Source organism: Pyrgilauda ruficollis, unplaced genomic scaffold (assembly GCF_017590135.1).
Source record: "Pyrgilauda ruficollis isolate IOZ18807 unplaced genomic scaffold, ASM1759013v1 scaffold10, whole genome shotgun sequence".
Taxonomy (NCBI): Eukaryota; Metazoa; Chordata; class Aves; order Passeriformes; family Passeridae; genus Pyrgilauda; species Pyrgilauda ruficollis.
In genome coordinates, this window is record NW_024508101.1 from 8933030 (window position 1) to 8954836 (window position 21807).

General features: G+C 59.1%; 1 protein-coding gene across 8 annotated transcripts; it reads right to left on the reverse strand.

The window, feature by feature from the left end:
• Positions 1–733: 733 nt before the first annotated feature.
• Positions 734–21718, reverse strand: USP19 (ubiquitin specific peptidase 19). Of its 8 annotated transcripts, XR_005954557.1 has the most exons (28): positions 21593–21718; positions 17362–17606; positions 15555–15611; positions 14345–14473; positions 13662–13795; positions 12948–13352; positions 12358–12625; positions 12073–12229; positions 11900–11971; positions 11268–11383; positions 10754–10968; positions 10272–10473; positions 10053–10186; positions 9705–9863; positions 9514–9624; positions 9256–9366; positions 8999–9100; positions 8641–8781; positions 8351–8469; positions 7979–8116; positions 7525–7889; positions 6756–6866; positions 6010–6226; positions 5565–5717; positions 5307–5470; positions 5049–5227; positions 3337–3739; positions 3067–3208 (listed from the first exon to the last, which is right to left on the reverse strand). XR_005954557.1 is itself a non-coding variant. In XM_041460121.1 (27 exons), exons 2-27 carry the CDS (start codon positions 17468–17470, stop codon positions 836–838), a joined length of 4209 nt encoding a protein of 1402 aa, XP_041316055.1. In that variant the 5' UTR covers positions 17471–17606; positions 21593–21717; the 3' UTR covers positions 734–835. The 8 variants fall into 8 exon arrangements, 7 of the variants coding, with proteins under 7 accessions (XP_041316055.1, XP_041316067.1, XP_041316029.1 ...); XM_041460121.1 differs by lacking the exons at positions 3067–3208; positions 3337–3739 and adding an exon at positions 734–976 and having other exon boundaries at positions 21593–21717; XM_041460133.1 differs by lacking the exons at positions 3067–3208; positions 3337–3739; positions 21593–21718 and adding exons at positions 734–976; positions 17761–21144 and having other exon boundaries at positions 10754–10962.
• Between the last annotated feature and the right edge of the window lie 89 nt (positions 21719–21807).

Consider the following 21807-nt stretch of genomic DNA (forward strand, 5'->3'; position numbering starts at 1 on the left):
CGGCCGCTCCGGGGCTCTCTGCGCCGCGGCACCGGGCGGCGGCGGAGGCAGCGACCGGCCGCACCGCCCCCCGAGCGCCATTGGCCGCGCCACCCGCCCGCGGCTTGACGGGACTTGCAGTTCCGACGCACTGGCACCGGCCCCGGGGCGAGGCGGGGGGCACGGGGGGACAAGACACACCCGGCGGGATTCCGGGCACTACGGACAGCGAGGGACGGCGTTGGCAACGGGGGATACCGGGCACGAGGGACACAAGGCAGCAGGGCACGCCCGGGGACACCAGGGAGCGGAGCGCTAGGGACAGCAGGCGACAAGACAGGCAGCGGGGGACGAGGCACTTCAGCGCACAACAGGCACTACAACTCCGGGACTTGCGCGTCCTGCCCCACCAGCACCAGGGCACGGGAGCAGACACTAGGCTTTAAAGCGGCAGGATTTGCACCAGGGGACATGAGACAACAGGGTGCAGCCAGTAGCAGAGCACACGAGGCAGCCAGCACCAGGGAACACTGTGTCCCCCGCCGCTCTGTGGAGTGCATCCAGCAGGCACCGGTCCCTGAGGGATATTAGGGGACAGTGAGCACCAAGTCACACCAGGGAACACTGGAGCACGAGGCTACCTGCGGCAGCAGGGTGCTGGGGGTCCTAACAGCACACTGGGAACATGGTGCCCTGACTCACTAGGGGGCAGAGGGTCCCAAGGGACAGCAGGCAGCAGAGGCGAGTGGAGTTCAGAGAGTTTAATGAGCGCAGGACAAACCCCGATTCCCCCCATCCCCCCACCCCCCAGTGCCTGGCCTGGCCCACACCCCCAGGCCAGGCCCCCCATGACACCCTAGTCGACTTCTTCCATGCTGCTGTAGGAGGGGGCTGGGTGCTCGGCGGGGCTGGCAAAACGCTCGGGGAGGCCTTCCGCAGCCAGCGGCGGGGCTCCTTCGGGGGCCAGGCCGGATCCGAACGGCACCGGGGGCAGTCCCTGCAAGCAGAAGGTGGCCATGAGAGGGAGACTTGCACCCTGCCCACCCATCTCCCTCCCTTGCTACCAGGGGCCGGAGTGGTGTCCAGGGCGGGGACACAGCCCCACACACTCCTGCCCCGGGGCTGCTCAGCACAGCCCTGCACCCCAGCACGGGCGGCAGTGACGGGCCACAGGCACACTGCCAGTGCCTGCCGGAGGTCTGAGGAACAGAGCAGGGCCAGAGGGGATTTCCAGGGCTGAGAGGCTGAGAGCACCTTGTCAGGCCTCGCTGCCGGCCACCCACCGCCGGTGAGGGCAGGCAGGTGCAGGCAGCAGCTTGTGGGCCCCAACCCTGGGGTGCCAGCACCAGTCGGAGCAGAGGTCAGCCCACCGGCGCCGGGCACTGACTCAGACCCACGAGGCCGACGTCGTGGGTGAGCGGGGGAAGCTGCTGAGACCCAGGGCTGTAGACAATGAGGCGACTGTTCCAGGACAGGCACCTCATGACCACGGCACAGCCCTGCCGGGCTCCCCGGCTGGGACTTGCTTGGGAGGGGAGTAAACCTCAGCACGTGGAGGAGGGGTGTGGGACAGAGGTAGGGGGATTCCAGCTCAGGCCCCGGCCTAAAATGCAGATGAACCCCTTCACTGCAAAGCATCCCTCCCAAGCCAGCTGAGGGCACTGCCAGCAGAACAGCAGTGGAGACAGAAAAGAAAGTCACAGGGCTCTGAAGTCACCTCTCACACCCAAATACGCCAGAGCTGCCTGAGGCACACTCAGCCAAGGGCAACACGTCTCAATGTCAGACACCGGTGGAGTAAGCAGCCTGTGCCCCAGCCTCAGGGGAGTGCCTGCTCCTGGCCCTGCTGGGCTCCCCACGCCCTGCACGTGTCCCGCGAGGCTACCACTCCACAGCTGGGACTGGAGCCCAGCCTGTGCCCCATGGCATGGGCAGACAGAGCTCTCCCCTGAGCCTGCTGCCACACAGGGTGCACCAGGCACCCAGCAAAGCCCAAGGGATGGTCCTGGTGCCAGCTGGGTCACAGAGTGGCCTCAGGTGACCCCAGTGTGGAGTCCTCGCCTCTGTGTGGGAGTCCCAGCACACAGGACAGGAATGCTGCGTTTCTTTGGAAAACCTGGCTTTATTAATGCACCATGGTCATATCTACTCCCTGACCCCATGCCTCTCCAGCAGAACGGGCAGCTGGCATCCTCATAAATGAGGTGTGCCGCACCACGCTGCCCTGAAGAGACCAGCTCCCCCAGATGGTGCCAGCACACAGCCCCACAGACTGGTGGGAGGCAGTGACCCACAGAAATAGGTGCTCACCATGGGCACCTCAGTCTGCATTGCCAGGCTCCCCAGGAGCTGTCTGCGGCTGAGCAGGGAAGCATACAAGCCCTTGGTGACAAGCCCGTCCAGCCCCAGCACAGGAGTGCAGCACACACACTCCCAGCGCACAGGCAGCTGGCACCAGCAGGCTCAGCAGAAGGCTAGCAGGGCAGACTGGGCTGGCCAAGGACCGTGGGTAGCCCCAGCCCCAGGGGAGCTCAAGGCTCCTGCAGCAGCACAGCTGAGAGAGGTGGCCAGCCAGCGCCCGTGTCAGGGCATCCTGCCCTTGCTGCAGCCTCCCAGCAGGTCTCCACTTCCTTCTTGGGAGCCAAGCAGAGATGGTTGATGTGCTCTCAGGCCCCAGCAACACTGCAGCAGCAACGTCCACTCCTGAGCAGCAGGTAGCCTTGAGGCCTGCCCCACTCCCAGTGGGCAGCAAGGAAGGGCAAAGGAGCTTCTGGTTCTGGGCTGTGCCTTGGCAAAGTAGCAGGCTGGCCACATAGGCCGCCAGCTGGCACAGGAGATGCCAGAGCAGACAGACAGGAGCCGGCAGCCCCATGTTTCCCTTGGCGAGTCTTTCCCAGCGATTTCTGTCCTGCTGCCTCATGTCTTCGTCTCATAGCGTCCTAGGACGGCGCGTGCCCTGGCGGCCCTGCTCCCACAGCTGGCCACGTGCCTGGGCCTATCTCCAGCGGGGCTGGTAAATGAGTGGGTAGAAGACGTTCAGGAAGAGAGCCACAATTGCAGCTGTGGTGGCCAGGACAAAGTATCTGACGCAGCCTTCATCTGGGTGCTGAGGGGTGCCCGGACTTCGCTTCTGGCCACAGGGCCTCCAAGAGTTTCTTGCAGGCCTTTGGGGTGCCTCAAGCTGCAGCTCTTGTTCTTCAGCCTCCAGTTCCTGCCAGATCAGAGAAGCCTGCGATGTGGAAACCTGCGTCAGCACTTGGAGAACACAACGGGCAACACCCCTTGCCATCCCCCGGGGCAGGCGGCTGCCTGCAAGCCCAGCCCCGTGCCCAGCCAGCCCGCCTCCCCATGCAGCACCGTCGCGGTCGCGCCCGCCCCCGCAGCTCTTCAGGGTCTCTGGTGTGTGGGGCTCCGGTGGGTGGCTCTGTGGGAGGGAGCGTGGGCAGCTGCCGGGCAGGGTCTTCACGGGACTGCAGGGAGTGAAGCCAGCAGCTGGATCCTGACGGAGCAGATGCACTTGCATTGGTGGGTCCAGGAGGCAAGGGAGCAGGCAGCAGCCAATCACAGCCCAGCTTCTGTGATCCCAACAGGATCTTTCAAATGACAGCCAATCCAGAGCCAGCTGGAGCAGCGGGAGCAGGAGGCACAGTGCCAGAACAGCCAGTCACAGCTCAGCTTTGGTGGGTAGGAATGCTCTGACAACCAATCGTAGCCCAGGTTCCAGGAGGATTTTCCACAGGCAGCCAACCACAGCTTGGCCCTTCATGGCGGTGATCATGAAGAGCAGCCAGTCAGGGAGCAGGTCTCTGGAGGGCACCCAGTGCCACGGAGGGTGCAGGTGGTCCAGTGTGCTCAGGGACCTGCTGAGCCTCACTGGGATCCAATGCATCCCATTTACTGCAGGGGAAATGGTGCTGCCAGGGGCCCAATGAGCCCCAGTGCCACAGAGCAACCTGATGAACCCCATGCCATGGGGCACACAGTGAGCCACAGTGCCAGTTCGGTCCCTGAAGCCTCTCACCACCAGTGTGTGAAAAGCAGTGCAGCTTTCTCATTGCTCAGGCTGCCCCCAGTGAGGGGGGCTGCTCCAGGACACGCACGCAGGGCAGGAACAGCCCAGGCAGGCAGACACCAACATGCCAGACAGCCCCACTGGCCTCAGAGACAGACAGCTTGTCCCCAGGTGAGAGGGCAGAGCTGGGATGCCTGACCAGCACTGGGTCAAGGGGAAGATGAACCAGAGGGGCAGGGAGGCCAGGCCAGAAGGACCCCTCTGTGCACACATGTGCAGTCATGCTAGAGATGAACTGAGCATTGTTCTCAGACTCTGTGGGCCCACAGAGATGCTGAGCATGGAGGGAACATCTGCAGCACAATGGTGCATGGGGTCTGACCAGGTGGGCACCAGCCTCAGCCTTCCTGACTTTTACAAGAAGAGCAGTGCAGCCATTCCCTACAACTGCATTCTGAAAGCACCCTGCTGTCTGGCCCACCCCCAGTCCCTCCCTCCCAGGCCACCCAGCAACAGAGCTCGCTCTGGCAGGTTTCTCTACAGCACCCTGTGAAGGCTGCCAGGCCTCTGGCTCAGCACTGGCATTTACCTTTTTTGCACTTGGCTTGGCCCTGAGTTGGGCCCCAGCAGAAAGTGTTCCCCACCCTGCCTTGAAAGTGGCTCCGGAGGGCAAGTTCTTACTGCTCCCTGGCACAACCAGATCCTACTGCACCATTCACAACCCCTCCTTCAATGCAGACCCCAGTGAGGCTGTGCCCTGCTTCCTCCTCTTCCAGTGCCCTCCCATCAGCACTTCCACACTGATGATGAAAACCAGCTCTCCTGTGATCCCTCAGGATGGGGACTGTCCCAAGCCCACAGTAAGAACAAGGCAAGACAGGCTCCAATGCCCAGCTGGCGTAAGCTCTTTGGTATCAAAGGGGTAGAGGCACTGCACCACAGCTGCACCGGGCTCTGTGGGTGCAGGTAAAGACGAGCAGGGCCCTGCACGTGGGCCCCTGTGCACATTTCAAGGCTCTGTGGCTCCAACAGTGGCGAAAGGGACGCGAGTGCTCACCTGGCTGGCAGCAGCTTCGGCAGAGGGAGTGCGCTCAGCGCGGTGGTCTGAGGGATGCCCCGGCAGGGGTCTCTCCACAGGAGAGTTCCGCCGGCGGTAGAAGAGGACATAGGCGTATCTGGTGACCACCTGGCTCTCATCCACAGTGGTGACTGTGCTGTCATCAAAGAGCCGCCAGCCTGAGAAGGAGGAAGGGTTAAGCAAGCAGACAAGTCACGGCTGCAGGAGCACAGGGGCGGCAAGGTGACAGATGCTCACCCACGTCGCTGCGCTGGCTGTTCTTGTCGTTGGGCAGGCGGGCGTACGCTGTGTAGTGCCCTCCAATCATGCCTCCATAGTGGTTGATCACAGCATACAGGTCATACATAGGCAGCTGCTGCTCACCCTTCCGACCAATGCAGAACTTGCTCAGGTCCAGGCTCCTGTACAGAGATACAGTGATCAGTGTTATACAGGCTGGGTTGGAGGTCAGCAGAGGCAGTGCCAACCCAGGCACACCATCCCCCAGGCTCTCACCGGACGGGAAAGTCCACCATGTCATTGATCTTGTCCCTCCAAATAAAGCTGCGGAAGGAGAAGCGCTTGAGCTGGATGATGAGGACGTTGGGCAGCCGCCACAGCATCAGCTGCTTGGAAGCCTCACGGTGCTGCTTGCACTTGGGGCAGTACCTGGGGGAAGAGTGTGCTCATTACTGGCATGGGGAGAGCCTCAGTCCTTGCAGCCCAGCTCAGCCCCAGGGTCCCCACATGCAGGGCTGGCAAAGGCTATGTGGGAGGGCTCAGCCTCCTCTGTCAAGGGCAGGCCAGTACAGTCCTGCAGAGCACTAGCTTTACTCCCTGCTGGCTTAGCCCATTGTTCCTGGCTGCCACCAGAAACAGCGTGCAGGCCCGGGCAGCTCCCGGGAAACCCCTGCTGCTGTCTGGGCCTGTTGGCTGGAACCCACCCTGCTGCCTTCCTCACCATGCTTCCTCTGGGGCCAGGACTTCAGGCTTCGTGAAGAGATTGAGGCACTGCTCCAGGGTGAAGTGGCCAGCCCGGGCTGCCTCGCTGGCTGAGCCTGGATCCTCCACACACTCCAACTCCTTGGATTCTACCAACACGAACTCCTTGAGGCGCTCATTGTTCTTCCACACGAGGGCAAGGGAGCAGTCGTCTGTCAGATCCAGGGGGGTGTCACCTGGGAAGGGGCACAGACCTCACACACCTACCCCACCAGGCTGGACCAGGTCACCTTACTGGAGCAATCTTGCCCATCCCAGTTAGATACAGAGATCAAAAAGTGCTGCCAGAAAGGGACAGACACCCCCTGGCCAGGTTCATCATGCAGAGCCCCTCAGCCTGCAGGGTGCAACACTAGCACAGTCCTCTCATCAGCAGCACCCTCACAACCAGCACGTGGTGTCGGCTTCCCATTCAAACAAAGAGGTGACCCAGAGATCACAGACCCTCTGAGAATACACGAGGCTGGAAGGAATTGGCCTATTTGCTGAGGAGAGCAGGAATGTCATGCCCAAGAAGAGCTTCTAGACAGAGGCTCTGTGCAGCAGAGCCCTTTCCTCCCCTGTCAGATGCAGCTTTTATTGTCCAGTGTGGACACCTGGGCTCATCTTGCGCCAGGCAGACTCTGGCACCCTGGCCAGGCAGATCCACTACCCTGCCAGAGGCTGTAAGGGATGAAGGTGGTGCTTTACAGGGCTCTGGCTCACCTTTATCTTCCAGCTTGTGCTCTCGGTTGGCAGCGTCGATCTTAGTGATGTAGAACGGTGTGGCGCGGGCACTCAGCGAGTCTGGAGTGTGTTGGTACCCAGGGATGGCAGCTGTGAATAGGCAGAGACAGATTTGTGGTGGCACTGCCTGTCTGCCCTGCGTAGGGGCCAAGAATTTGCAGCGCCCCCACCCCCACCTCACATGCTACGGCCTTGAAGGGACACAACCACGTGCCCGTGTCCTTGACTATTTTTAGCAGGCGCCTGCCCCTGGCAAGCTGTGCTCCTCTGCCTGCCTTGCCCCTTCACTGCACATTGCTGCCATCCTGAGACGAGTGTCTGGAAACGTGACAGCCAGGCAGCCGAGCGCGAGAGGCTGGTCCCATGCAGCTGAGTCAGAGCGAGAGAAGTGCTTTGCTCACAGCCCCCAGGGGCTCAGCCTGCACCAGCTCTGCCTTGCTCCCACAGGACTTCTGCCAGCCCCTGCATTCCCACCTCTCCCACAACACAGCACTCCAGCCTCTCTGCTCATCAGGTCTCTGCTCTACACCCTGGGCTTTGCCAGGGCAGGGCAGAGCGTGGGTAGGTAGGCATTTCAGGTGAGGCAAGAGTGCCAAAACAAAGTTCCCATGGCCTCATCTGTGTTCTCAAGAGTCTCCAGACCAAGCTCACAAGCGGAGAAGAGATGCTGTGCTGGGAGGTCACCCCAAGGAGGGAGAATTGCCCGAGCTCCCGGCATAGACACAGCCAGCACTCCAGCACCTCTTACCTTCTGGCTTGAGGGCTCTCTCATACGACGGCTCCTTCTCACAACAGCTGTCACCCTGTGACTCCATGTGCTCAGAGAACCCTGAATCCAAGCTCAGGAGGGAACTCCTGGCTGTCAGGACCTTGCTCCGGACAGTGGTAGTATCCCCCATCTCTGGCTGCAGCTCAGGCACAGCTGGCGAGAGTGGGGGCTCCTGAGGGAGGCTGGAAACCCTGTCCCCATCTCCCAACTCGGGGGCAGAGGTGGCTGCTGCACAGCCGCTCTTGGCCAGGGGCTCCAGCTTGTCCGAGTGCAGAGGCTGCAGCCCCTGCTCCGGTGACATCCGGCCCAACTGGAATGGAGGCTGGAACACGCTGACTGAGTACCTGGGCATGGAGGTGGGAGTTAGAGCTGGCCAGACACGGGGCTGAGCTCAGCTCTGGGGCAGAAGCACCATCCTCCCCTGGACTCTCACCTTGCATAGCCCTCCAGCAGCTGGGCCAGGCGGGCGTAGGTGAGGCGGGACTCGGGCACACTGATGAGGAAGGGGAAACCGATGTTCTCAGGACGGCACGAAGCCTTGTGGTCTGGCCAGTGTGTTCTCTGACATGCCCTGTAACACATACATAGCATGTCAGACATACATACAGCCCCTGCTGAACTCAGCATCCTTGAGCAGCCTGGGAAGGAGCAGTGCAGGGCCAGAGGAGTGTGCTGCAGACAAGGGGAACACCAGGCGTTCAGCTGGCTCCATCCCAAAGGGCAGACCCATCCCACCTTCTCCCAGCAGGCAGAGCCCTTCACAGCAGGAAACCCTCCATCCCTGCCAGGCACCAAGCCAACTCACACGTTGCAGTAACCAACTCGATAGCACCTCATGCAGCGCTTGAGCTTCTCATCCTCTGGCAGCTGCTTCTTCTGGCAGGCTGCACACTTGGCAACAGGGCCACTGGGCACCTGCGGACGCTGCAGGAGAAAGGACCCATTGGACAGGGAAGGGCACCTGGGCAGGACAAGGCAGCCTCGCTGGGCATCCATGCTCACTGTAGCTAATTGCCCTTGTGGGCAGTTCTGCCCCTCCTGCTCAGTGCTCAGCCTTCCGGCATCCCTCCCAGTAGTCCCAATGTGCCTTCTTACCTGCTGGACCTGAAGCTCCACCACACGCTCTTTGGCCAGCTCTGGGGACAGCACCTCAAAGCAAAGCAGCAGGTCCGTTGGCGAGACTGTGTCTAGTGAGTTAGATGGCAGGAACATGCGGTGGAAGTGATTCTTGATCACCTGCCAGGAAAGCAGTGGAGCATGGCCGTGTGAGGGCTGCCCTGTGTGTCCTCTCCTCAGAGAGGCACAGACCTCAGCCTCACAGTGAGCTGTGGGAACAGCAGCAGCCCAAGGATACTGTGCTCAGCTCACCACCTCACAAGGGAAAGATGGGCACCCGGAGGCCCTGCTGTGGTGGCCTAACCCTCCAGAGCAGGTATCTGCCCAGCACTCTCACCTCTGCCAGGCGCAGGTTCTCTGGTTTCACACGCACACTGTGGGCAACTGAGTCAAGTACCTCCATGGCACTGGAGTTCTCCTTGCTGATACTCACGAGGAACTGCCACCAAGAAAGTGCCACATTAGCCACACCACACTAAGGCATGCGGGCCCTTACTTAACACACGGCTTAGCCGGCTGGCACATGACCAGCTGCGTGGGGCACCTCCAGGAGCCTTCTTAGGCTCCCTCCCCAGGGTAGAAGGTATCCTTTACCTTGATGGGTTTCTTGTGTGGCTCCTTTGCAAAGTAGTAGACAGTCAGCACCTTTTGCTTCTGTGGGAGGGGCACGGGGAGATACAGGAAGGGGTCAAAGGTAATAGACACCTGCAGATACAAAAACACACTCAGCTGTGGGACGTGCTTGTGGCTGAGCAGCAGATCCAGCCCCGCCCTGTGACCTGTGCTCTCTGAGGGTCAGGAGCGTACTTCTGCACAACCAGGACAGGGACAGAACCTTTAGGGCTGCCCTACCTTGGAGCACATTGGGCACACAAGCTTGGATTTGTACTGGCCCTGGAAGAGGTCTACTATGAACGAGTCATTCCTCATCTTGTGTCGTTGCCAAGCCTCCTCAGCTACCACCTGCAGGAAGAAAGGGCTTAGCACCTCATTAAACCACCCAGGCTGCTCTCCCAGTGACTTGGGGGGAGGAACACCCTCACCTCATCAGGCCTCCCATCCGAGTCAACAGTCTCTGTATAGGGCTTGTTCTGGATGCGGTTGAGGTCCTCGTGCAGGCCATCAAGCAGGAAGGCCATGAACTCCTGAGCATCATGCTGGGCATAGCCAGTGAACTGACTGGCCTTGCTGGCCACAATTGCCTGTGGGGAGCACAGTAGTCAGGGCTGGTCAGCAGACCTCTGGCAGCACTCCCTGCCCCATGCACAAACCCCGGCTGCACCCACCCACACCCACAGGTCTCTGTGGCACTTGCAGGGCAGCCAGGTGCCCACAAAGGAATGCTGGGGACCCACAGCAGCTCTTGCTGAGCACCAATGCCACGGCCCTACCTTCAGTTTAGAGGGCTGGAAGGCATGGTGCGTGCCCTTCCACAGTGCTCTGAGCAGCATGGCAAAGCCAATGGCCAGGCGTCCACCCGTCCCCAGCGGGTTGTTATAGTTGATTTCTGACTCAAAGGACCGATCTGTAAGAAATGCAGGAGCTCAGGGTGGCTGCTGGCTTCCTCATCTAAGTGGTCAAGCTCTGCTGGGCTCCTAGGGTGGGCTCACCATGGAAGTAGTCACGCAGCTCCCGGGTGTTGGACAGGGACTGGATGACGCTGTTCATGAAGCAGGTGTTGCCCAGGTTCACCAGCCCCGTGAAGCCAGGCAGGCAGACCTTCTTCTTCTCATCCTCATCCTCATCATCCTCCACGCTCTCAGCACTCACCGGGCTGTGTGTCATTGGTGGCACCATACATGTTGGTTTGGGCTGCCAAAGCAGAGGCAGGTGTGAGGGTGTGGCACTCAGGGACTCTTTCTGGGAACACCAGAGGAACTCAAAAGCCCAAGAAAACCCCAGAGAGATCTGGAGCCATCACACCATCTCCCACTTGGACTGGGACAGACAGGCCAACAGTTGCCCCCAGTCCTGCCAACTATGACTGAGGGACACCACCCCCTCCTCCAGCAGTACTTCAGTCTCCAGAGTGGCACTGAGGTAGTGTCTCTCTTTCCCCTATCCAAGTCAGACCCAGTGTGACCACACTCACCGAAGGAATGTGTGGCTCTTGCTTCACTGCCAAGTGCTCTGGGGCCGTACGGGCTGCCACACCATCCAGAGCCCCATCTTCCACACGTGGCTTCTCTTTGTCACTGGTTCGGGCCTCTTCCTTGCTGGAGAGGGGGTGCTGGTTACTGCCCGGAGGGTTCTTATCCAGAGGGGTAGGGCCTGTAGGCATGGCAACCTTTGCACCACCCACTGCACCTTAAAAAGGGGGAAGGGTGGGCCTGTGGTTAGCAGCACCACACACTGCCCACAGTGGGGCTGAATTGCTCAGTCCACACTTGCCCAGGCTCTCTCCTACCCGTGAGAAAGGGAAACAGCAGTGCCCTTCCCTTATCACTTGGCTCACACCCCACCTCACATCCCTCCTACCTGCACCCACTCAGCCTTCCCCACCATTCCATGCCAGAGGATCCAGCACCAGCTGGCAGCTGGTAGTGGTGAGGAGGGCCCATGCCCCACTGCAGTAGGCAGGCAGAACACGAAGGCAGGGTGCAGACCTCGTGTGGCTGGAGCCTCCAGCCCTCCCCAGCGCTGGCTCTGGCGTTTCTTCAGGCAGACATCAATGCGAGACACCGTGAAGTTGTATGTGCACTGGTCCGGCTCAATAAGGTTCCTGCAAGGCACGCAGCAAGTCAGAGGTGTCCCAGACCCCACAGCAGCCTCAGACATGCCAAAGCCTTTGCACAGCAGTCCCACGGCCTCCAGGCAGTAGGGACCCTGCTGGCACTAATCCTGAGGTAGCCCCGACAAAGCAGGGTGGAAACCCTCAAGCCTGGCCACACTGAGCACACAGAGCGCCCCTTTTCTGACAGATCCATTCTGCTTGGCTCTCTCCTGCTGCACACCCTACCCAAAGGGCACAAAGCTGGTCTGGCTCTGTCCCCAAGAGCTCTAGAACAGCTTGGGGCAAACTGCAGGCAAGGAGACACTGGATTTCCTCCCCTGCAAGCGAGCACACAGCCAAGGCAGACCAGGCTCAGGGCACCAGTGTAGCAGGGTGTAAGTGAAACCTCCAGATGCGGAAACGAGCATTCCCTGTACAGAACCGCCACATGGGACTGGTTCCTGCTCCAGCTCTGCACTCTCACCTCCCTTGCTCTGGTGTGGGTTAGAAGGGCAGGACTCATACCTGAGCTTCACCTGCCACCGGAACACTGTGTGGGGCCCACAGCCAGGATGGAGACGAAGGAAATTCGTATCACTGCAGAGAAACTGGGAGTGAGCAGAGGTGAACAAACAAGTAGCCCAGGCGCAATCAGGAGCTCTGCAGCAGCCTGGCATCATCCCGAGGCAAACTTGTACCTTGTCTGGAACACTAGTGTGAAGTCTTGTTCCCGGAACAACACCTTGGATGTCTCCTTGTGGATCTCCTTCACATACACATGCACCACCATCAGATCATTGCCCTTCTCATATGAGTCATTCTTGACAAAGGTCAGGCTTACAAAAGGCTCAGGCTCTGAGTGAGGAAACCAAGGAGCGAGAGGTTACCGTCCTTGCATGTTGGGGCTGCAAGCTATCCCAGGAAAGGTCCTCAGCAGATGGACCTTCCCGACCAGGCTCACCCCATGGGCTCTGGCCACTCACCATCAGCTGCTGCTTCCAAAGCCACGTCGTCCTTGGACCAGTCCCTCTTCTCACCATCTCTGCCCATGGGAGGGGTGGCCACTGGGATGGCCTTTGAGCTCTCTCCCAGGATAGGCAGGCAGTCCCGGCTCCGCAAGGCCTCAGTAGGGCTGCCTGGCTGCAGGACTCGCTTCTCAACACAGGTGGCAACACGGTGAGGGAGCACCTCTGTGGTAGGGGTGAGAGGTGGCATCTCCACAGGAACAGTCTCTTTGGCCAAAGCCACAGCCTTTCAATACAGAAAGACACAGTGAAACACAGACTGTCACCTCTGAGCTGCCCTGACCCACCCACTGTGGCTCCTGCCAGCCAGTCAGACACAGCTCCATACCACCTGCTTCCCCTGCACATCCCATGCCAGCTCAGCCCCACTAGCACCACAGCACAGCAACTGCAGGGTCCTCACTTCACTCTCTCCTCCACCACAGGTCCTCCTATCAGCCCTCAGCATCCCAGAGCCCACCTCATCCTCATCAGCAGGGATGGGTCCTACATCCCCTGCACAGGGCAGAGGAATCAGGGGTACCCTGTCCAACCAGGTCCCCAGGTACCTTCTCGAGTGGCAGTGCGAGGTCTGCAAGGGCCGCAGGTGCATCGACCTGGCTGGCTCTGCCGTTGCGGCGGCTGCCAGTCCTCCCACTGTGCCCTTTGCTGGGCTCCGTGCTCCCGGTGACCCTGGCATTCGGATCCTCTTCGGTGGGAGCTACTTTGAGGTATACTGCCCGCTTGGCACTGGGGCCACTCTGTGTCCCTGGGCTGGCTGGGCTTTTCCCTCCCAGGGCCTCGCTTCTTCCTGGACCACGCTTGGGGTTGGAGGGCTCCCGCCGGGATCTTGGTGGCTCTGTGCCTTCAGCTCTCGGCTCTTCAGGGGTCAACTCTGCAGAAGCCTTCTCCTTCCCATTCTCCCAGCACGCAGCCCCTTTGGCCACTTCTTTGGATCCATCTTTCCTTTTCTTCTGTAAAAAGCAATGCAGCACAGTGGGAAGGTACTCAGGTAGCAGCATCTTTCAGGCTCCCCATCAACCCCTCACCCTCGCTCTCCCTTCCCAGACTGCACCAGGACTCTACTCCAGAATCTGGGAATGCATGGCAGGCAGAAACGGGTACGACTCCCTGGGACAGTGACAGATGGCTCATGCAGCACGTAGATGAAGGACATGTCCCACATTGCTCCCTGGGCAGCTCAACAGTAGGGAGCTCAAAGCTCACCCCAGCTCCCCAGGGCTCCACAAGTTCCCTTAATAGACAGATCGTTCCCCCCTTACCAGAAGTGAAGACCAGTTATGGAGAGGGATCTTCTTCTGAAGCACAAGCTGTAGAAAGTTGCCCTTCTTGCATTGGATCTTGCTGCAGGAGCCCTCAATCTCCTCGTAGAACTGACAGCTCCACTGGCGCCCGTCTGTAAAGCAGAGGGGAACCAGCACCTCAGGCAGTGCTCCAGGCAGCTGTCACCTAACCCACAGCCCCCTTTCACCTGCCCTCAGGATGAAGGAAGCACTCATTCAGAGCCAAGAAGGCTGCAGGCAGGCTGCCACCATACCCCTGGAGCCTTCCAGGGCTCCAGCCAGCTTCTCTGAACTTGCTTTGTACATCTGGTTGGCCTTCTTCCCAGCGGGAAGGCCCTGGGCCTCCCCGCCCTCAGGGGCACAGTCACTTTTCCAAAGGATACCCGGGACTGACTCAGCCATCCCAGCAAGCAGGGGACAGAGACGCACTGGCGTGGCCGTGGACATTTGTTCACTTGGCACAGAGGCCAGCTCCTGCCCTCCCCAGCTCTACAATGCTCTCCTATTGTCCCTGTCTGCTGCCTGAGTGTGTGCCAGCTGAGAGCAGGGCATTGCCTCTGACGGAAAAGTCTGATGTCTGCCTGCAGAAACCCCGTGCTTGGCCCAGAGCTGTGCCAAATCCCTATGCATAAACGCTTGCAGCAGTTGCTCCATTCCCATACCTGGTAGTCTGACCACACAGTCCGTGTCAGTGAAATCAGCACGTACATCCTCTGCCTTCAGAGCTCCAGTGCCCAAATTCAACTTGATAATGATCTCATCAGCATTCTGCTTCCAGTCCAGCAGCAGCTCTAGGAAAAAGGAGGGAAGTGTCACCCACTTGCTGGGGAATGAGCCTGAAGTGCCCACTCTTTGGTTGGGGAACACAAGCCTGAAAACACACGCAGTTAAGGAGGTCACCGCAGGGAACACAGATCATGACAATTAAAAGGGACCTGCCCTCATCACACAGGCCACAAACAGGAACACATGTTGCAGCAGGGCAGATGAATCCCGCTGGGAACCGGAGAGATCAGAAAGGCAGCGCTGTTCTTGGCATTGCCACAAGCAGTGGCAGCTGGGAAGAAAGGGTGGTTCCTGCCAACGACAAAGCAATTACTGCTTTCCCAAGGAACCAGGAAGCCACAGAATTACTTTGGGGATTTAGGTGGACTCTGACCACAATCAGAAATTGCCACTTCCCCTTTGCATATGCAAACCAAGCAGCCCAGCTGCAACCATCAGAGCACTGTACTCCTGCCAGGTGAGCGTGGCTAACACGGCTGAAAGATGGGCAGGCTGGCCAGGGGGCAAGTACACTGTAACAGGTGAGAAAAGAGTGCAGCAGTGATACTCTGGTGCAGACAGAACTTCCATTGTGTGCCTGCCACGCTCCGGGTGTGGCCTTTGATGCCCTGAAGTCTTCAACACAAGGAAGTGATTTTGATCACCTTGATATCAATCAGGTTTGTTCTACCCCTGGGGCACAAGGACATCCTACTCTGTCCTCAAAGCAGGTCTGGACTGAGGCAGAAACCAGTCAACGCTGCCCACAAGGTGACACAACTTGGGATGTTCCCAGCCCAGCATCATGTCCTCCTCAGAAACAAGCAGAGCAGGTGTCAGCAGTGAGGCATCCCAGGCCTGTGCTCAGTGGCCCTGTGACACCTGAGTTGCAAGCAGCCTGCCACATACCCAGGACCTCTTCCTTGCAGACAGCCTTCTCCACCCCTGGGAAGGCCACATACTGTTAAGATAAACACTGAGGCAAGGGAGTGCTCATGTTAGCTCTGCTCAATGCCAGAGCACTGGACAACAACGTGAGAGCTTCAGATCCCTTGGCAAGGGCACTCCATGGCCATGCACTGACAGCTGGCACACACCTCGACTTACCCTCCTCTGAGTCCTTCTCCTGGGCAGTCTCAGCCTGCTCGAGCTCAGGGCGAGACACTGGTGGGCAGAGAAGCAGAGCGCAGACAGGTCTGTCATTCTGTCACCTCAAAACATAGGCCAGCAAGCTGATGCTGAAAACTTCACACATCACCTCTTTCTACCCTGAATCTGTGTCCAGGCCTTTCACCCTGCATGTGTTGCCCACCTCCCTCCTCTGCTTTCTCACATTTCTCCTTCCCCAGAGTCCTGCCTGCTGCACTGCAGCAGGTCAGTGCCAAGACAGCTGCTCTGGGCCACACCACCACGCCCCAGGCTAAACAGTACCACAGTGGGAGCAACACAACAATTCTGCACCATGCAGGCACTGCTTTTTTGAGGCACATCTCATTGTGAGCTTTTGGCATCCAGGCTCAGCTGTGCTGCCCAGCTTGGTACACCAGGTCCCAGCCCCCAGCCACACAGAGGAGTCCTGTCTTGATCTGACAGAAAGAACCTGGTGTTTGGTCATGCTCAAACTAATTCTGCTGTAACCAGAGAACCACGTGGCCCAGCTGCACTTTAACATTTCCATTCCTGCACAAGCTGCCAATGTCCACATCTGAAAACTTCCTTCCAGATCAGGGTGGGGAACCAAACTGACCTGACACCTAATCCCTGCTACCCACAGAATTACCTCCAACAGCCAGAAGTGTCTCTAGGCCTGCTCTAGCCTCACAGGATAGTGAACTCTGCCAGGCAAGGGACTCAAGGCAACAGCACCTTCTCCTGGAGCAGAGAAATAGTGGCAACAGGAACAGTGGTCTCCACTCAGGAACACTCAGAGGGCTGTCACTGCCTCCCTTAACTGGCTACAAACCAGTAAGAAACTTCTGCTGATCACCACAGCCACTGGTGCAAAGGTGCCAGTGGGGCTGGCAGTGTGAGAAGCATGGCAGTAGCACTGCCTAGAGGATCTACAGCCCCTCACCACCTCTCACAGAGGGGACAGGATGGCCTCAAGATGGCTCCCATGTCAGAGGATGCAGAGTCAAGCCCTACCAGAGGCACACTCCTCCCCTGCAAGAGAAAGCAGTGCTGTGCTCTGCACTGTGGGATTTCACATCAGGGACCAAACCAGCCGCTCTGGCGCAGACTCAATTACCTTGGCCTATAAAACACTCTGTGATTTTGAGGTTACAATAATTATAACAGAGCAGGCACGGAAATCAAACAGCTTTCCAGAGCCACAGAAACTCTTGCAGGCATCCTGCCTGCAGGCATTCCCTGCACCCGAAGCATCATTTTTGTCACAGGATACATGACAGTTACAGAAGGAATTACTCTACAGCAACTACTTCACCTGAGCCACACCCAGTTCTCACTCAGAAGCTAAAGCACCAGCCCCACCCGCAGGCCTTGCACTCCTAGTCACTCCCTCACAACATCTGATAGAAAAGAAGCGGTGCTGCCTCCAGCTGCAAGAGCACCCACAGGTTTCAGTTCCACTCTCACTGGATCAGGGCAGATCACACCCAGTCCAAAGCAGAATCTAGAAACAATCACCAAGGCCAGCTCCAGACTTTAGCTAACACGGCGACAGGCCCAACCTTCCTAACATCGCTGGGGCTAAGTAGTGCCCAAAGGAAGGAGGTTACAGGCCCAGGGAGGACACTGTGTCGAAGAAGATCCCACATCACACGGGTTACCATAAGCTGCAGGAAGTGATTAGTCAAATCTGCTTATCCTGCAGCAGATGGCTGAGAGGCTCCCAGGCTGCGGGGCTGAGACACCACGGGCCTGCTCACCAGTGATGCTGAGGGGCTCTCACCTTCCTTGCTTTCCTGATTGGCTCGATCCTTTTGCTTCTTCTTGTTGGTGGCATCATCCAAGCCCCGAGACGCTCTCCTCTGGCCAGGGGCATTTGTGCTGCTGGACATTTTCAGCCGTTTGGAGGACACAAACAGCCCGCCGGGGTCGGTAATGGAGTCTGGGTCAGGGGTGCGACGTTTTCTTCCTGGCCCAGCTATCTTGGCGACTCTCTGTGGTCAAACTCTCTGGCAAGGAAGTAATGGCCTAAAGAGAGGAAAGAGCAAGCATGGCAGGAGTGCAGGTGGAAAAGGCCCAACAGCAGCAGGATCCACTCTTTGCCTCAGGGCCAGTGCCCTTACATGACCTTCACCATGGTGTTTATGGGAAGCCCCATGCAGCGCTCAGTGAGGAAACCTACCTCATCACAGCTGCTACAATGCTTACTGCCAAAAGCATGAGCTTGTCAGAGCTCCCAACATACAACCAGGGGTCTTCAGTATGTGGCACGCATTAAAAACCTGGAAAGCAAGTATCATGCTCATGGCTCCCACTATAGCAACACGGCCCAGAGCAGCTGCTGGCGCTAACACCCAGAGACACAGCTGAGGGCAAGGACGTGAGGAGGCCTGGATCTGCAAAACTGAGCCTCCAGAGTCAACTGGGGGAGCCTGTCACACAGCTTGGAGCGACAGCTATTTCAGTCAAACAGTGACCCATGTAACAGCACCAGAATAGGAGCCAGTAACACCCTAAGAAGGAAGCAGGCCTGGGACAGTCTCCCATGACAGATGAGAGCAGAGCTCCCTGGCAAAAGCAGAGTTCCTCCCACTAGCTGGGAACTTAACCAGCATGACTGCACCTTGAATATTTATCTCCCAGCCAGTTTACAGACAGCGTCAGCGGGGCCTGGCCTGGAAACAGGATACCTCTGCTCCTCCTGCCCCAGGAAGAGAGTAGGCTGAGCAGGGCATTTAAGTTGTTCACCCCTGCCCCCTTTGTAGACATGCCCTCCCTACAAAGCCAGCTCCCCTACAGGGCTTGGGAGCTGCTGGCCCAGGTGCACTCATCAGTGTCACCCTGAAGTGTTCAGGGCTTTGAGAGAGCAGAGCCAAAACAACCCAGTGAAAACAGTCCCACTGGAGGTGTCTCCACAGAGGCGGTGAGAGCAGAGAGCTGGGAAGGTTTCCTCCCTCGCTGCCCTGGCTGCACACCCTGACCCTGGCAGTGCCTACCAGCCTGCAGGGGTTTGCAGCAAGGAAACGGGCCCAGCCGCTGGGATCCTGCCCACCCCCCGGTGCCAGCTGCCTGCCACAGCTCCCAGTGCACCGTTTCACACGCATCCCACGGCTCGGCTCCCATATGAGGACACAGAGCCAAGCCCAACAACACCTTGGCCTAGCCAGCTCCACTGAGCCTGCCTCTCCATCAGTGGGAGGCAAGCTGTCCCTTGGGAACACCCTGTTCTGCTTTCACCCACGTACCAAGCACAGACCCCTTGCTGGGCAAGGGCACGGCCACTGGCAGGAGGCACCTCCAAGAGAGGCACTCTGGCAGAGGAAGGACACTGCCAGTTCTGTGCTGCTGGCCCCATGTTGCCAGGGCATTTGTGTTCTAGAAATGTTCAGGGCAACAAGTAGCCACAAATGTGGAGCTATAGCCACAAAATGAGAGGAACCCCAGAGAGCAAAGCAGCCTGGTCTTGCCCTCAGCTCTGGCAAAGCCAGCCCCATGACAAATGTTGCATCCAAACCATTTCTCTTCAGGCCAACCCACCCTCACCACCAAGAGCCACTGAAGCCAAGTGAAAAGCTGAGTCCAGCCCAACTGCCTGGCACAGACAACTCCTGCCAGGCCCAAGTGACCTGGAGACTGAGATGCTGAGCAGGGTCCAGAATCAGTCCCAAAGAGCTTGAAAGAGTGTGGGAGGGCAGCAGCATTATCCCCATGCTACTGCACTCACTGGGTCTCTCCAGGATGCAGAAGCACTTTGGCTCCAGAGGGAATGGGAAGGGCCCCCACAGGAGGGAAAGTGGCAGTGATTCACCAGGCTAGGCCTCTGATGCCAGCTGCATGCTGTCACTCAGCTCCAGCCCCCACCGACAGCCAAACAGGTTGGCTACAGATGCTTCCTGGTGCTGAAGAAGCTCACCTTGGCTTGGCAAACATGGGAAAGAATTTTTTATTGTATTTCTTTTGCCCCCAGGGTAAAAACCCCAGGAGAAATAGGACTCAAGAAGCAATGACTGCTTCATGCAGGGTCCGCCCTGTCGCCTCCTTCCTGCACCTCCGAAGGGGTGGCAGAGGGTAACTGCTGGGCAGGGTTGAAAGCAAGCTCTGTGAAGGGTCCTGGAGGGCTGAGAAAGGACAGGCCTCTGCCCAAGAAGGGGTGAGGAAGAGAGACAGGGTTGCATGCCTGCTTGTCACTCCTCCAGGAGAAGCCTGCTGCTCTCACGCCTCACTGAGGACTCAGCTCCCTCGGGTGCTTTGCTGACAGCTATTCCTCACGGCAGGCAGGAACCGAGGGGGCTGGAGCTCTGCCCATTTCAGCTGCCAGGCTGATGGCAGCCTCAGGCTGCTGCACACACCCCAAGGTTTTGGAGGAGTGAAGGCAAAGCACAGGTTACTCAGGGATTAAAACTGGTGAATAAGAGACTTTTTGCCACCAGGAAACGCACATACAGGCAGCATGTTCAGCCCCTGGGTGCACAAAGGTTTTGGCACCACTCCTGTTGGCACAGTAGGAGTCACTGCAGGGGAGAGATGGCGAAAGGCTGCTCTGGCTAGATGCCAGGTGAACCTCTGGGAAGCACCTGATGAGCTGGGCACTCCTACAAAACCTTACTCAATCCCCAGAGCCAGGGAAGCCTGGCCATGCTGCTGCAGGGAGCAGAAATGCTTCCCCATCCTCTGCTCTCCCTGCCTTTGTGCTGTGGTGTGTACCAGACCCAGATCCAGCAGGGCTCTCTCCTAACTGTGTCTTGCCCCCGAGCAGTTTCCCAGCCCATCTCATGCTGAGACTGCAAATATTTTGACTAGCCAGAGGAAAGGGAGCAAGAGGCCAAGGAGAAGGGCCACTCCTCCCCAGAGCAGCACCAGGCCAGGAAGGACAGCAGAAAGTGCTCAATGAGATGCAATTTGTGTCCCATGCCTGGGGCAGGTTTAGCACTTGGCAGGAGGAGCTCCCTGGTTCTTGTCCACGGCACTCCCCATCAGAGCACAAAGGCCTTTCCAGGGGTAGCTGCAGAGAAGGGTGGCTATCCCAACAGCATCATCTTTCCACGGACATTTGGGATCCTCCATGTCCTAAACATAGCCAACAGAAACATGTCCCTCACGTACACAAATACTTGTGTCACCTTCTGTTTCTTGTTCCCTGAGGGACCAGAAATCCCGAGGCTCAAGCTTGACTTTTACTTGAGTTTCTGGGCATGCCTGACACACAGGTGGAGCCAGGGCAAGCACAGAGTCCCCTGGGGAAGCTACTCAAGCCAGCACTGTCACACAAAATGTTTCCAACCCACGTGGAAATCACTGTGCACCCAACACACTGTGACAGCAGTGAGCCTTCTGCTGAGAGGGGAACCCGGCAGGCCCTCCCTCATTCTGGGGACGATCAATGAACCACAGAACGATTTGTGCTGGAAGGAGACCTTGAAAATCATCTAGTTCAATCCACTGGCCATGGGCAGTGATAGTGATGAGAGCATGCAAACAGCAGCCGGCAGCCCCTGGCCTCCCGGGCGCCGCTGCCCGGCCCCAGGCACCGGGAGAGGGCAAAGGGACTGTGAGCGGTGTTAGTGTGAGCGGGGTGTGTTGGTGTGAGCGGTGCTGGTGCGAGCGGTGCTGGTGTGAGCGGTGTTAGTGTGAGCGGTGTGTGTTGGTGTGAGCGGTGTTGGTGCGAGCGGCCCCGGCGGGCAGAGCACGAGGTCACCGCGCCGGCTCCTGCCCGGGGCTGCCGCGCTCGGCCCGTCCTGCCGAGCACCGCTCTCGGCCCCCGCGGCCCCAGCTCCTGCCGCCCGGCACGTTCTCTCCACTCAGGCCGGTCACAGGCCGCCGCCACCGCCATGCGCTGCCTGCCTCGCTCTCCGCCGCCCCGGCTCCCGTGCCCACGGGCCGCATCCCGGCCTCCCGCCGCCCCCGGGCCCTGCCCGCCGCTGCGGCCCTCACCCCGCGCTGGCCCAGGCGCCGCTCGCCGCTCCCGGGCCCCGCCACCGCCCCGGCCCGGCCGGCCCGGCCCTCCCCGCACTCACGGCCCCGCCCGCCGCTCCGGTCTGTTTGTGCCGCGCCGAAGTTCCGAGCGGGCCGACAACGGAGACAGGCCCGAGCCCGTGACGCACTTCCGGGAACCGCCGGGCACGCCCACGTGACACGGGCGCGGGGGGCGAGTCACGTGACACGGACGGGGGCGGTGCCGGCGCGTTCCCGCGGCACCGGGAGCGCGGGCAGCCCCGGTCCGCGGGAGAGC

Excerpts from the sequence above, each read along its gene's own strand:
- USP19 (XM_041460079.1), bottom strand. The coding sequence starts at position 17,470 with ATGTCCAGCAGCACAAATGCCCCTGGCCAGAGGAGAGCGTCTCGGGGC. Across the intron at positions 13,796-14,344 it reads CTGTGTGGTCAGACTACCAG|ACGGGCGCCAGTGGAGCTGT; the intron begins GTATGGGAATGG and ends TCTGCTTTACAG. Across the intron at positions 9,864-10,052 it reads TCCAGCCCTCTAAACTGAAG|GCAATTGTGGCCAGCAAGGC; the intron begins GTAGGGCCGTGG and ends TGCTCCCCACAG.